Genomic DNA, 15,544 nt, shown 5'->3' with positions numbered 1-15,544 from the left:
AGTTTTAAAGGATTTAATTATCAACCACCTCATTGCCTTGAACGATGTGGGATGGGACATTTAGAGGGAGGACACAACTAGTAAGGAATCACAATGAAATTACTTATGAATCTGCACAATGTAAAAATTAATGAACCAACTCTGCAAAGTCAAATCTGCACACCACTTGTTTGGGCAACGATAATTTGATAACTATTCAACATTTGCATTTTGTTCTATAATACATGATAGATGGCTAACAATGTCCCAATGTCAATCTTTAGCTTTCCAACCACTTGGAACCATTGATCACAATAAACATATGAAAGTATTTTAGATTAGAAATGCCTACATCATAATTATACACTATTATATTTTAATATTATTTTTTAATTCTTAATAATTTATAATATTAAGTTTTTAAACAATATAATATATAATAATAATAATAATAATTAATAATTCTTAATTCTTAATAATTTTAATAACCCAATGCAATATTGTAAACCCCGAAGTCTCTTAAGAAAATATCCTTTCTTCAAGGTGATGTAACGTCGTTATCGGAGGCATTCACGAACTTCATATTTGAATTTGAAAAACGTTTTTTTTAATTGTTTCTCCATTTTTGGAACTGTTCATAGGAGAGTGGAGAAAGGATGCCCAATTGTCTGAATTGGGGTTTCTGATGGGTTTTCCAATTCACATTTTCTCCTTTTCTTCAAACCATTTGGTCCCCAATTCAAGTCGGTCTGATTTGATCTCCATCTTCCCCTTTATAGTTGGCGTTTTGCGATGATTTAATTCAGTACTGTCTATATTATCTCTTTTGATTTTTTTTCGGAAAGTTTCTGTCTCTTCAACTTCTTTCTTGGTGGGTAATTGAAATTTTATATTTTGTAGGCGAAAATTTTGGATGTCGATTTTGTTGCTGTTTTGGGCCTTTTAGTACCATGACAAGTCGAGTAATTTAGCCATATTAGGCAATGTGTGATTCTGGCTGAGAGGGTCTGCTAATCACGCAACGATGGAAGATGCTACATTGTCTCGGCAATACAATTCGCAGCAGCAGCCACAGATGTACAATAATGGAAGGGGAAATGTTGATCAATTTGACAGGAATTATTCTCAGCGACAAGAAGAACAAGAGGATTTGGCCAAAGACATTAATGATATCGAATTAGAACGTGCCTTTGATCTAAATGCTCTTGTAATTTTCTTATAGTTAATTCCGTGTTAAAGTTTCAGCACTTTTTATTGACATGTTCTGATTTAGCGTAATTATTTTCCTATTAAATTGGCCCTGTCAACAGAAATACTTGATAACCACAGGTGGGCATATCAATGTGATGTGCGATCGATTTATGAAGTTTGAAAAAGAGCATTTTTTTTACCCTCCTTGGTGATGCATCACTTGTTTTCGAGGCTTTTACCTGTAACTTTTGCAACTAGTCACTTCCAGACTATCATATTAGAGTCTTTTTTTAAAAGCTGATAACTAGTGATATTTTGTTATTTTGGATGATGCCGTAGTTACTTATTTAGTGTAACAATGAATTTCTTTTTGCCAGTATCCGCTAGCTTGTCCAGGTATAGTTTTCGAGGCTATATGGGTTGGTGCATGCGTTCACTATTAGGCCTCTTGTATTAGATTATGTTTTCAAACAGTCAGGCATATGGTTATGATGAGCAATCTCTTGGTTTTTATTCAATATAAGAACTAGTATTCTTGATTTTTCTCTGGAGGTGATTGAAGGGCGTTGGTTGACATTGCATGTACCCAGTTTTAAGGCCACCAGTATTGGGGTCTGAATTCATACAAATTAAAAAATCATTTTCGTTGGATGATGGTCTGTTGTAGGCTAGATTGATCTGATCTCAAATTATGAAGCTTTTATTGTACTCATGTGCATACAATCTACATTGTAAGCAATCATTGATCATGGACTTTTTAAGTTCTTACAGCCATTACAAACGAACAATTTGAATTTGCACCATACTGCAATTCGAAATATATTATAAGGATTTTTTCTGTATATATCCATATGCCTTTAGCATTGGGGTATGTGTTTATAGACGTACCCAGGTAAATGCCATCAGGAAGAGTGTCAATATTTAGACGTATACCCTGTTCAAGAACATTAGAATTAGAGTTATTGTTTTCTGAGTTGTGGTGTTATTCTCTTGGGCCTATTTTTCCAGTTGGATTGAAACTAATTTTGTGCATACCTTTGATACTGGTAACACATATTAAGAACACACGAAGTAATTGTAAATGGAGATTATTATTTGCCTTATTCAAGGCATATTATGTAAACTTGGACTCAACTTGTGCTCCAGGCCAAAATTTATTAACTTGGAAAAATCTGGCCAACTTAAATGTGATTTAGTTTTTCATTTTTTATTGTGGAATTTTTTTAGGCAAAATACAGCTACAAAATATATCAACCGAGTTTAGTGGGGAGTCTGGGGACAGCACCCCTTTTGGTGTTAAGGGGCAGCACTTCTAGTCGGGTATTTGAGGGAAATACTATTAATGGGCGTATGAGCAGCTCTAGTGGGCTTTGGGGGTTTCACACCTAGCTAGTTGCCTGTTGTGATATATAGCAGGATCAAGGGGTGATGCCTCTGCCACCAAGCCCAAATGAAGACCTTCAAAACCACACAGAGCTTTATGGTGCACACCATTTACATAAATATTTAAATGGCAAAAAAAATGTCTGTCAAGCCAAAAGAAAACATTTTTGATTTGTAGCACGAGTTGCAGTGACAGGCTTTAGTACCTTGCAAGTATTTTCCACAAATTTTGGGCACACTCACCAGAAACTTGCTGACAGAAAGTCATGAGTTTACTCAGCAAAAACTTAGGGCACAAAACTAATGATGTGATCAAGTTTGCACACAATGTTTCAAGTCTGTGCACATAGAATCCAAATTTAGATTAGGGAGGATTGTGTGTCCAATTGGACTACCTACTAGAAGTACATGTAAAGTATTTGACAATTGCCAAAAAAAACACAGTTGTTGATAACCAGTAACAACTAATTTCTGACAACCATGCACAAGCTCAGAAGTGATTAATGCATATTGGACACAAAAAGACTAAAACATAGTTGGACACAAAAAGACTAATAGATAGTTGGACACAAAAAGACTAACATGACATCAAATCAAGCTAGAGTGACATCATTCCATTGAGAAAGAAAAGGCGGAATCTAAGTTGATAAAGAGAGAGTAATATTATTCAGATCATGTATATTAGGGAAGCTATCAATATTTTTCGGTGGCATTAACAACATAATCAAAGCCTAACTTTTTCTCAACAAAATACTAATGCAGATTCTTGGAATGCTAAACTTCTAATGTGTTACTTTGTTGGAAGTAGAAGGGAGAGCTTACTAATTACACATTGATGATCATCACATTGAGAATGTTGGTTAGGGTAGAGGGAAAATATTTGCCAGTGGCTATGCAACTTAATGAATTCCTGTGGATTGTAGATGGGGGTGAAACTAGAGTATTCCATGGCATGACTTCCAAAACAATTGATTGAAGTGCCTCTTCTTGCATGATTCTGAAGTTGATTGTGCTGTTGCAGCAATCTTTGTTCAATGCACAACCAGTTGTACACCAGAACTTTGTCTTTATACCAAAATAATTGCAACAGTGCAATGGTGCCATAAATGTCATTCGTGGCTTGTGTGTTCCTAGGACTAAAGGAGTGCAGAGTGGTAACAAGTGACTCAAACAATTCAAGAAAGTGAAATTTGAACAGGAGCATAGCAGTATATTGAATTCTAGTTGGAGGACTAGACCATACAATGTAAGAAGTGAGCTTCGGTTGAGTGTGGCATAGATATCCGTTAAAGAGCAAAACAATTTCCACCATATGAAGGGTGTATTCATAGTGGATTGCTTGGCCAAATGCTGAGGATCAGTTGGCTATCCACCAAAGCAACTATTAGATCTGATGATAGTGCTTTTTTTTTTGTGGTATACAATTGAGACTTTTTCAACAATTTTTAATACAAGAGTGGTGTAGGACATAAACTATAGTTCCTTCATATTCTATTGAATACAATATTCTAGACCTAGGGCCGGAAAATCACTTTCATACCTTTCAATGGGAGAACCTTTATTTATTTTCTTTTCAACCCATTGTAAAATCACATGTCCTCTACTTTTAAATTTTTCTTCACATGTGACTTGTGTTACACCATTGTACCATTGCAAATTGGGACCAGCACTTTTCACTGTTAGTTATAGGGTTTTGGCAGTAGAGTGTCAGTACTGAGCTTCAAAGAATGTTTTGAGTTTGATGAAGGATCTTTAAGTAGATATGTTTACACTATATCATCAATAACGGGTTACAATCAGGTTTTAAAGATTAAGACCTTTCACATACATTCGAAATCATCAATAACTGGTTACAGTATAGGAAGTGGAAGTAGATAAATGGTGGTTGTTTTCATTCATTTTTGCAAACCAAGGATAAAATTTAAGTAAAATAAAATGTTACATAAGCATGTTTTGTGAACCGTTTCAACATCTTCACATTTTGCCAATGCCTATGAAATTATAACTGCAACTCAAGAAATTGTAACACTGTCATTTTCTATTAGATGCATGTGCAAATTATTAAGTAGCCATCAAGATGTTTTTTGCGGCTAGTTAAGCTTAACCTACTGGCAGTTATGGCATTAACTTTACATTTGTGTATAGCTGCTATGAGTTATATTGGATTTTCATTGTATTTTATTTGAATGTTTATTAATGCATAGCTCTAGGAACACCCTCTCAAGTTTGAGTTGAGCTCAAAGAGTAGGAGAGATCCCTCACTCTCATAGTTAGCCTTTAACCACCCTAAGTGTAATATCCCTTGCCCAAATTGACTGATTTTAGCTCAAGGACTATTGTCAAACACTTGTATGCTGCCTTTCTCTTTTCTGATTTTTTGTGTTTTAGATTGTTTGATATAGTTTGAATGATGCTAAAAAATTTAGAATGCTCGCAAATGATATTACGATGCCTCTTATAATGAACTAATATGCAAGTGCACTTCTTTTTGGTATTATTTAAATGCATATACATGGAAACTAGATATGGAATGCATACCTACAGCCAACTGACATTTTGATAGACAATTGGCATACAACTATTATGCTGATCATATATACTATTAGATGGACATTTCATCAAACAAATGGTATGCAACATATATCTCCTTTATTGAATTCATTTCCATGTAAAATGTTGCTATGAGTTTGCCAAGACAAATGGGCTTACAATAATGACTACCATAATGCCAAATCTGATTCTGAATTATCACTTACAACAACAAAATTATATGCCTAAAATTACAATGCTAACTACTAATAGCTGCAAGAGGAACCTAATAATAGTGATGCCCAAGGATGGAGATGAAAGTTGCAACGCATAAATATTGTAGCGCGGGTATTGTAGCGCAACACTGCTCATGCGTACTATAGCAGCCAACAATAAATGTATTCTCCAATTTAAGCACAAATAGAACTCTAGAATGAAGCTCTCTTGAATGCCAAATTCAGTGGATATTTCACCACCTCAAAAGGTTGCAACATTGAAGAATTGATGCTCTCCAATAGCTAACTGAAATTAGAAACCCTTAGTTTCTTCTCCCAAATTTATATCAAATGCAATTGACAATAATCAGATGCCTAGCACTGAAGCTTTCGCCTCTATTTATTCTTTTCCCTCACCCTTCTAGAAGAAAATAAAATATTATTGAATTGCACTCTCTAGAAGCTTCCCCCTTTCCAAGGCAATAATTAGTTGTACTTTTAGAAAATGCACTCTCTAGAAGCTTCCCGCTTTCCAACACAGTAATTAGTCGTGCTTCTAGAAAATTAAATTAATTAAATATAAAGTCACCTTTTAATTTTTATTTATTTAATGACTTTATAAGAAATTAGTTTAATCAATTTCTCTTTATTTCTCCACTTAACCTTCAGAGAATGTAAAGGCTAAGAACTCCACTGAGATGCTAAAAAGATGGGGACATTATAGTCCGCCCCTCTTGAAATTGATTGTCCCTAAGCAATCTCAACTCTAGATGTTGCAAAATTTCTTCACTCTCCCAAGTGGCATCCTCGACTAGCAAGTCCTTCCACTTCACCAAGTACTCCTTGATAGTACATTTCCTCAAATTCCTCTTCCTAAACTCAATGATAGCCTTTGGTACTAAAACCAATTTCCCCTCATCGTCCAAGGGTGGAAACATTGTAGAAGGAACAATCTGACGTCCTAATGCCTTTTTGAGACGTGACACATGAAACATATTATGGACTGTGCTCTTTGCCAACAAATCCAACTCGTAAGCCACCTCTCCCAACTCTCCTGATCACCCTAAAAGGCCTATAATAACATGACTTAATTTTTTCAGCACCACTCTTCTTGAGGGTGGACTGGCGGTAAGGTTATAGCATCAAATACACCATATCACCTACCTCAAAAGTCCACTTAGTACGCTTCTCATCAACATATTGCTTTTGTTGATTCTGTGCTTTAGTGATATTATCCTTAAGAGCCTTCACAATGTCCTAGCTTTCCTTTAATAAGTCTCCATCACTGGGCACTCTACTATCTAATAAAAACAAATCCATGAAACTGGGTGCCTCATATCCATATAATGCCATGAATGGTGACATCTAGATAGACATGTGATAAGTAGAATTATAACAGTATTCACATAGATATATCTACTTAACCCAAGCCTTATGTTGTCCTGCTATGTAATTCTTGAGGTATCCCTCCACCCATTTGTTCACTATGTCTATTTGACCATCTGTTTGGGGGTGCTAGCTAGTACTCGGAGTGAGTTCTGTCCCTCACAATTTGAACAACTCTTGCTAGAAGTGACTCATAAACCTTCTATCCCTATTGTTGACAATGCTTTGAGGTAAACCATGCAACCTAAATAACTCTTTGAAGAATAAATTTGCCACCTGTGCAGCAGTGTATGTAGTGTTGATTGGGAAGAAGTGGGCAAACTTTGTAAGCTGATCAACGACAACATATATACAGTCTCTACCCTGGGCTCTCGGCAATCCTATGATGAAGTTCATGAATAAACATTCCTACTTCCTGTCAGGAACCGAAAGTGGCTTAAATAAGCCGGTTGGATAAGAGTGCTCTTGTTTATTATGCTGGCAAGTATTGCAATAGCTTGTCTTTAAGCCCTTTCCAAGAAAAATGCTCATGAATCTGCCGGGAGGTTTTGTAAAAACTTGGATGTCCTGCCATAGGTGAGTCAATATAAACTCTCAACACCATCCTCTTCACCTTTGACCCTGGCACCAAATAAATGCGCCCTTTGTAAATGATGATGTCATTCACAAGGGTGAAATCACTATTCTGGATCAATCCATCTATGAATCTCGATGCTCATGTACCCTTTGCATACTCTACAAGGATCAAATGTCTCCAATCCTTTGATATATCGGTCATCAAGCTCAAGTGGGGTCTTCGTGACAAGGCATCTGCTACTACATTTTGTGTCCCCTTGAAATAGGCAATATTAAAATCATATGCTTGTAATTTACTTACCTGTTTTTGTTGCTTGTCGTTAAGATCTCACTGCCCCAGGAAATGTTTCAGGCTATTGTGGTCAGTTTTTATGTTGAATTTGCTACCCACTAAATATTGCCTGAATTTGGCCAAAGCATGCATTATGGCCAACATTTTCTTATCATAAATGCTGAAGCTCCTCTCAGCCCCCCTGAGCTTCCTACTCTCATAAGCAATCGGGTGCTTCTCCTGTATAAGCACCGCTCCAACACCTTCACCAGATGCATCACGATGCAACTCAAAAGGTTTGTTAAAATCTGGTAATGCTAGCACTGGACAAGAAGTCATCAACTCTTTGAATTTATCAAAACACTCCTGTGCCTCAAGAGTCCATAAGAAAGCCCCCTTTCTCATCAAGTCCATCAAGGGTGCTGCATGCCTAGAATATCCACTAACAAACCTCTTGTAGAACCCACACAACCCCAAAAATCCTCTCAATTGTGTCAGGTTCACTAGAGTAGGTAACTTAATAATAGCACAAATCTTTTCAAGATCCATGCGTACTCCCTGAGCACTAATAATGTGACCCAAATATAATAACTTTGATAATCCCAAATCACATTTGGACTCCTTTGCATACAAAGACTCCCTGCTCAGAATGCTCAACACAGTGTCTAAGTGCCACACATGCTCATCCCATGTCCTACTATACACCAAGATGTCATCAAAGAAGACTAACACAAATTTCCTCAGTTGATGCGGAAAAACCTTGTTCATTATGGACTGAAAAGTAGCTGGAGCATTAGTTAGCCCAAATGGCATAACTACAAACTCAAAATGGCCACAATAAAATCTAAATGTCATCTTCTCTATATCTTGCTTTCTGACTCGGATCTGATGATAGCTTGATCTCAAATCAATTTTGGAGAAGAAACATGCTCCATGTAACTCATCTAATAACTCATCAATTTGTGGGATGGGGTACCTATTTTTTATAGTCTTCTTGTTCAGGACCCTGTAATCTATGCACATCCTAAGAGTTCCATCCTCCTCTACCAAAAGTACAGAAGAAGTGAAAGGTGACTTACTCGGTCTAATATGCCCCATGGCCAGTAGTTCTTTGATGGTTTTCTCGATCTCATCCTTCAATCTCTTTGGATGCCTATAGGGTGTGATCATGATGGGTTTAACACCCTCCTGTAACTCAATAATATGCTCAATGCCTCTATCTGGAGGTCTATTTGGTGGTATTTCACTAAAAACCTTGTAGTTCTTGATTCTCAGGTCCTATATGTCTGGGTGATATTCTGATTTTTGCTGCCCCTGTGATAGCATTAAAGTCCAATAGGCTGCCCACTCAACCTGGTCATGTCTCGACAAGCTCTCCATATGTCTGCAAGACATCATCCTAAACCCATCGTCATGAATGGCCTTAAGTATATAGGTCTTCCCCTCTGACCGAAGCTTCATCTCCATATCTCTCAAATTGAGAGTGAACTCCCGTATGTCATGTAATCAAGTCATACCCAAGATCAAATTTGTATCACCCATGTTAACAACATAAAAATCTGCTTTGAAATCAAAATTGTGGATCTTTTGGGGTAGACCTATAATCTTCCTGTCACATTTGAGGATGTAGCCATCAGCTACCCTCACTCTCAAACCCTCAAATTGCTCTGTCTGTATCCCACGCCTCTCAATCAATTTGGAATCAACAAAATTGTGAGTAGCACCTGTATCAAGCAAAGTAATAACTCATTGACCAGTTAATACCCCTCTCATCCTGAATGATCCCTCTTGTTGTACGCTAGTGAGATGGGCCTCCTTAAGTCTACCCTCAGTCTTCTCATCAAATATATCATCTGTGCCTTCCTTTTGTTCAATTGATTCCTCATTTTCAGATTGCTGGACTAAATTTTCAGAATCAGAATCCTCATAATAAGTCCACATAACCTTGTTTTCTTTCCCCGTTGGCCTCAAAGGTCAATCATGGTTCATGTCATAGGGTCCTTTACAATAAGAATATAGTTTTTTCTTCCTTAAATCATTCAATGTCTCTCTATCCAAAGGAGTAAATGATTTATCTTTATTTTCAGCTTTTGTTTCATTTCTCTTAGGTTTCTTGAAGAATGGTTTGTCTTTGCTAGACGATGCACCCTTTGACGATGCTAGCTGTTCATCCTCTTTATGTGTAGATGATTACAGAAGCAACTACAATGCTCAAGGATCCTTATGCTCTATACCTCTTCATTTTTAGTGGTTATAGGTTTCAATAAACTATAAGACTAACGAGCCTCATTGGTCAAGATGGCTATCTTTACGTATGCATTGATGCAAAGGGTATGAGAAGGAATATAGACAAGACACTCACAACATTTTACAAGTGTAGAATCTATATATGGCACAAAATGAAGAAACTATAGAGTGATGGAAGATATATGCAAGATATATGGTAATATTTGTGAATTGTATTGTATGTCAATTTCAATTTCTCATCAATCCATCAGTAAGATGATTGCGAGGAAGGTAATATAGCTGAAGTAATAAATACATAGCCTAACAAGGAGAAGAAGATTGTGTCCAAGAAGAAAGCCCCCAACCCCAAGGATCTCATCCTAAACCCAAAGGATTGGTTGTTGAGCCCAAGCAGGCTGCTCCCTCAAAACATTAGAAAGCAGGTTGCCTTGTAAACATGGCTAAAAAGTGAAATTAGCTGACTTAATTTCTAATTATATTAGAAATCAAACTTAATATGATAGTTTGAGTCAAGAATCAAGATGTTTAGTATAGGGTCCATCACTAATTGTCATCTCAAAATGGCAGTGTTATTTTGTTTCATAAAAACTAAAAATCTTCTTAGTTATAGTTGGAGCACATGATTGGTATTACCTGCCACTCTTGTAAGAAAATCATAAGAAAGGGCGACAAAATATTTTTTTCTTCACAATTGATCAAATGGGCATCAATGTATAAATTTGTGAAATAAGTAGCAATCTTTTTGGAGGCAGGAGGCAATTGAGGTTAGAGGACAATAACACCTCTTATCAAGCACTAACAATGAGCTCGCTTTTGGTATTAGTGGCATTTCCTTTCATTTCCATTTTTGTGTGATGAATCCTCTCGTGGCGATAAATATTATGGTGGAAAAAAAGCACCGGCATAATGTAGTTTGTGGATCTTGAAAAGGTTACTAATCCTGAAAACCATATGAGGAGAGCGGATGAGCCTGTTCCTGTTTATCTCTAGGTTTGTGCCTATGTGAAAACCCTGAAAGGTTGATGCAAGTTGTCTTTCATTTGAATCAAGATCATAAGCCATAAGAGCTGGGCTTACTGCAGTTGAAAGTGTTAAGAGTTTGAAAAGAGGAGAATGTAGACATTAGCAATATTGTAAATGGTTGTATAAGAAAGCAACTAGTTGCATAGATCCTCTCATTATCATACTTCTTCAAAGTTTGGTCAGTAAAATGATAGAAATATTTGATATCAAAGGAGCAAATGACTCCTAAAAATGAGAGATTAGCAAAGATGTTTCAAAAACAAATATGGTCAACAGCTAAGAAGTTTTAATAATTGATACGATCAACAATTGAGAAAGCAAAATGAATTGAAAGAAAAAAAAAAGTTTCTTAATACCATCCTAAAGACATATTTGACCATTATACTAATAATAACAATATAATTTTGCCTTCCCTTAATGGTCTATCTACTAACTACACCAGTTTTGTCTTGAAATTTTACAAACTTATGTGGACTCAAGGACTTGGTAAGAATATTTTAACTCTTATCCTTCCTTGTAACATATTGGCACATCATTGATCGATCTTCTACGGGTGGCATATGAAATAAGAAAAGAGCTCCACATGTTTTATATGTTCGTGAAAGACTAGTTTTTTTGCAAGCTTCAACACCCCTTGTCTGTGACAAAACAAGGATGATGGCATTGCTTGAGGCATTTTCATGTTATAAAGCACCCTCAAAGCTAGACTACCTTATATGCAGCTTTCATAGTTTCCCAATGTTATACTTCCATCAAGAATAGAGCTACTACTTGTTGCTTCTTACTAGTCCAGGTGACTGCACTTGAACCAATGTTGAAATCATATCCAGAAGTAGACTTTCTATCATCAACAAAACCTGCCAATCTGAATTTGTGAACCCAACCACCCTAGGATCTTTGTGTTTGCTATATAGAACACCAAATTCATGTGTCCCTTTCATATATTGCAGTACCTAGGCAATAAAGAAGAAAGCCTGAGATTGTCATATCGAAAGTTTAACGCAAATTCCATTTGATTCACTCAAGCAAATGTGCCCCACTGTTTGTAATGATAATATATCATCATTATAAATGACACGAATAATGATATCATTACCTATGGTTTTGACATATAAATTAGGATCTGAAGGACTTCTTTAAAACATTGCCCATTCACATACTCAGTAATCTATACACATAATGCTCGGGTGTCTGTTTTATACCATAAAGAGCTTTCAGTAGTCTACATATCAGATACTTTTTTCCTGCAACCTGAAAACCCCAAGGCACTGTAATGTATACTCCTTCCGCCAAATATCGATTGTGGAAGGCACTCTTTACACTCATTTGATAGAGTTTGCATCCAAACTGTGCTTCCATGACTAGTATGAGACAAATGGTACTCATCTTTACTATAGGAGTTAAGGTCTCCTCATAGTCTATTTCTTCTCTTAATTGTTCCATCAGCTTTGTACTTTACTTTGTACATCCATTTTTAACAAATGATTTTCTTCCCTGGTAGAAGATCTAAAAGAACCCGAGTATTATTTTCCAAAAGGCTTTGATGTTTGGATTTATTAGCCGTTTCCCATTTAGGTTTACCTTTTGCCTTTGAATAATCTTGGGGCTCATAAACACTTTGAATGTTAGTCATAAGAGCAAAGTTCATTGTATTATGATTACTCTTACTGTTGGATGATGACCTCCAACCAATTCATCATCCTGAGCATCAGCAACAAATTTCTCACACCACTTTGGTTGCAGTGTAGAAACACCTTCATCCAATTGAGCATGGTCACCGTGACTTGGGCTGCCTTGAACTATATCATCTGGATGCTAGTCCAGGTTGTCTTGTGTAAAATCTTCTAGCACTAGTACATTGCCTAAGAGATTCCAAAAGTTTTGAATCTTCACTAGAATCCCCTAATAGAAGTTGGACACCCAAATCTGAAGCCCTTAAAGGCGGCTGATCTTCAGGACCATTGATGTGAGAAAAGAGCTGAAAATGCCTACCTGCTTCATCGGTGATTACATCATTACTGAAAGTTATTAGTGCCCACATCAAGTAGCCAGTATGCTTTATGATTGTCAATGTACTTTGTAAGCATTATCTTCTGGCTTTTGGAGTCAATTTTGGTTTAGTTGGATGTAGTTGAACCAAAAACCTAAAGATGGCTGACTTATACTTTCCTCCCAAAGCATGCTTCTTTTGGGATCTTCTTCTTGACAACCTGCATTGAAGATTTGTTAAGAAGGTATACAGCGCAAACTTCCTCAGCCCAAAACTTCTCGAGAACATTTTGATCCTCCGACATGCAGAGGGCAATTTCCATAATAGTACAGTTCCTACTCTCAACCACACCATTCATTTGAGGGGTATTGTGTGTGGTGAATTGACAATTATTTGTGTTCAGAACATAAGTTAATGTATTTGTTGGAGCAGAATTCAACCCCATTGTCAGACCAAAGAGTGATGATTTGACATCCTGACTCTTTATGCTTATGATTGAAAAATTTTAAATTCACCCAACACATCTGATTTTGCTTTTAGGGAAAACAATTACACTTCCCTACTGAAATCATCTACAAACAAAAGAAAATACCTATCACTAGTGACCCGATGTAGTATTCATTGGTCCACAAATGAGCCAGTTGAAGGACTTTTGATGCTCTCCAAGCTTGTCTTCCGAAAACAGAGTCTATGCTGCTTCCCTGATTGGCAAGCTTCGCAAACACATTTCTTCTGCTGGATCTTAGTTAAGCCTTTTAGATAGTATTTTGAGCCAATGAAGAGAGGTAAGATAGGTTAAGATGCCATACAGCTGATGCCAAAGAGTACTGATAGAAGACGAACTTTTTGTAGCCAATTCATGATCCTGAAACTCTTTAGTATCAACTAGTTGATATGACCCGTGATATTTGGTGCCAATTGTAATGGATTTCTTGGATATCTTGTCAGCAATATGTTACGTGCATTGAAGATGATGTCCAGCTTGGGACTATGGCGTATTATTGAACACATTGAGAGAAAATTGAACTCCATGCTTGAAACAAATCATACATTGGAAAAAACAAGATCTCTCCCTGAAGAGGTTATCTGAACATTGCCTTTGCCAACAACTGTATACTCTTCACTACCAATGAAGATTACTAAACTAGAGCAAGCCTTATGCTTTATGAACCAATCTCACTTGTTTGTAAAATGATGAGATGCTCTTGAATCAAGATACCATTTAAAAGATTTTGCATCATTTGTTGGTTGTTTGGTCATGATTGCATATAAGGTTGACTCCTTTGAATGCTTTGTGACATGAGCATTTTGTTGGGACCCTCCGTGGGTGGATTTTTGATGAACCAACTTTTTGCAGTACTTATTATGACCGAGTTTACCACAGTAGTAACATATAGTAGATTTTATATTCTTTGAAGAATCAACAGGTCTGTCTTTTCCTTTCTATAGAGTGGTCTTGCCTTGCCTTTTTCCTTGGCTAATAAAGACCCATTCCACACTTATACCATTGCTCCTACCATATTGCTTCTTTATTTGTCTTGTTGCAAGATTTGTTGCTCAAATCATTGAACTTAAGGTCAAAATTGTTTCTTATTCAGTTTAGTGTCCCATTTTATTGTGGTGTGTCTTCTGGAGATCATTTAGGACACTCCGATTCAAACTTGCTATTTTTATTAAGTCACATGGATGTTTTGCTCATACTTACTATTTATAGTAAGTCACCATGCGATCAATTGGCATCATATTTGTTGTTACATCCCAAATTTTGACCCAATTTAAAATGTTCATATAGCCATTGAGGTTTCACGTGAAGTCAGTTGACAGTTAAAATTTGTTACAATCATGTGAAATGGTAAGATGGTTAATTGTTATAATTTCATATGAAGATGAAATGCTAGTTAACTATTATGATGATATTTTAAAGCCATTTTGGGAAGTTGATTATTTATCATGAATTCATGGGAATTGAAAAGGCGATTAGCTGTTATGATTATTTGTGATTAATAACTTGTTATGGTAAAATGATTTAACTATGGAGAATTTCCTTGTAGGGAGCACGTTAAAGGGGTGGAAGCATGTCAGAAAAGAATTGGGCACATGGGCACCATCATCATTGGGCAAATAGGTGTGAATCTTGAATCACCATGGCTAAGGGTAAACGACTAGGCAAACAAGAGTGTACGTTGGACAATACCATGAGCTACTTGGATAACATATAGAACATTTAAATATTTAAACATAATCAAAATTCGTACCTTTGATGATTTATGTTGGTATCCTCATCATTTCATTATATACATATATAAATGCACATATGTATAAAGATATGATGCCACCATGGTATTAAATTACCCAAGCTCGTCTCTATAAACATACGTACACACACACACATATGCATATACTTTGAGAAGATATGAAGATAAAATAAATTCTCTATATTATTGACCTATATAGATATGCGTATCCTAATAGGTATAACCTTAGACACAATAATAGTATGATGACATCATTCAAAAATAATATATATATATAAGTTATTCTTTTAATAAGGAATCCTTCGATTTTCTTCTTTTAAATTTATAAGTCTCTATGAGAGACGATGAGTACACTTGGTGATTTTCCTTCTTTTGAATCGGTGAACCAAGAAGCTGATAATCTTTTGTGTAACTACCATCAAGAGTCGCGGCTTCAAATGAAGCCTTCTATATTGTTTTACATTTAAGCTCGATAGTGTATCTGGTAGCTAACATCGAT

The 15,544-nt window shown here is 36.2% G+C and overlaps 1 protein-coding gene across 1 annotated transcript in view; it reads left to right on the top strand.

Moving 5' to 3' along the window:
* Nucleotides 1-711: 711 nt before the first annotated feature.
* Nucleotides 712-15,544, top strand: part of LOC149559344 (cysteine-tryptophan domain-containing zinc finger protein 3-like) — a 48,573-nt gene continuing 33,740 nt past the window's right edge. Inside the window, 1 exon segment of the mRNA XM_089831353.1 lies at nucleotides 712-1,186. Within this exon segment, the coding sequence (XP_089687479.1) occupies nucleotides 1,004-1,186 (183 nt within the window). The 5' untranslated portion in view covers nucleotides 712-1,003.

The sequence above is a fragment of the Cupressus sempervirens genome, chromosome 5 (assembly GCF_028749045.1).
Source record: "Cupressus sempervirens isolate cs-2001-9-10 chromosome 5, ASM2874904v1, whole genome shotgun sequence".
Classification (NCBI taxonomy): Eukaryota; Viridiplantae; Streptophyta; class Pinopsida; order Cupressales; family Cupressaceae; genus Cupressus; species Cupressus sempervirens.
The sequence above is the reverse complement of the archived record's forward strand: the minus strand, read 5'-3'. Positions and strand labels throughout refer to the sequence as shown.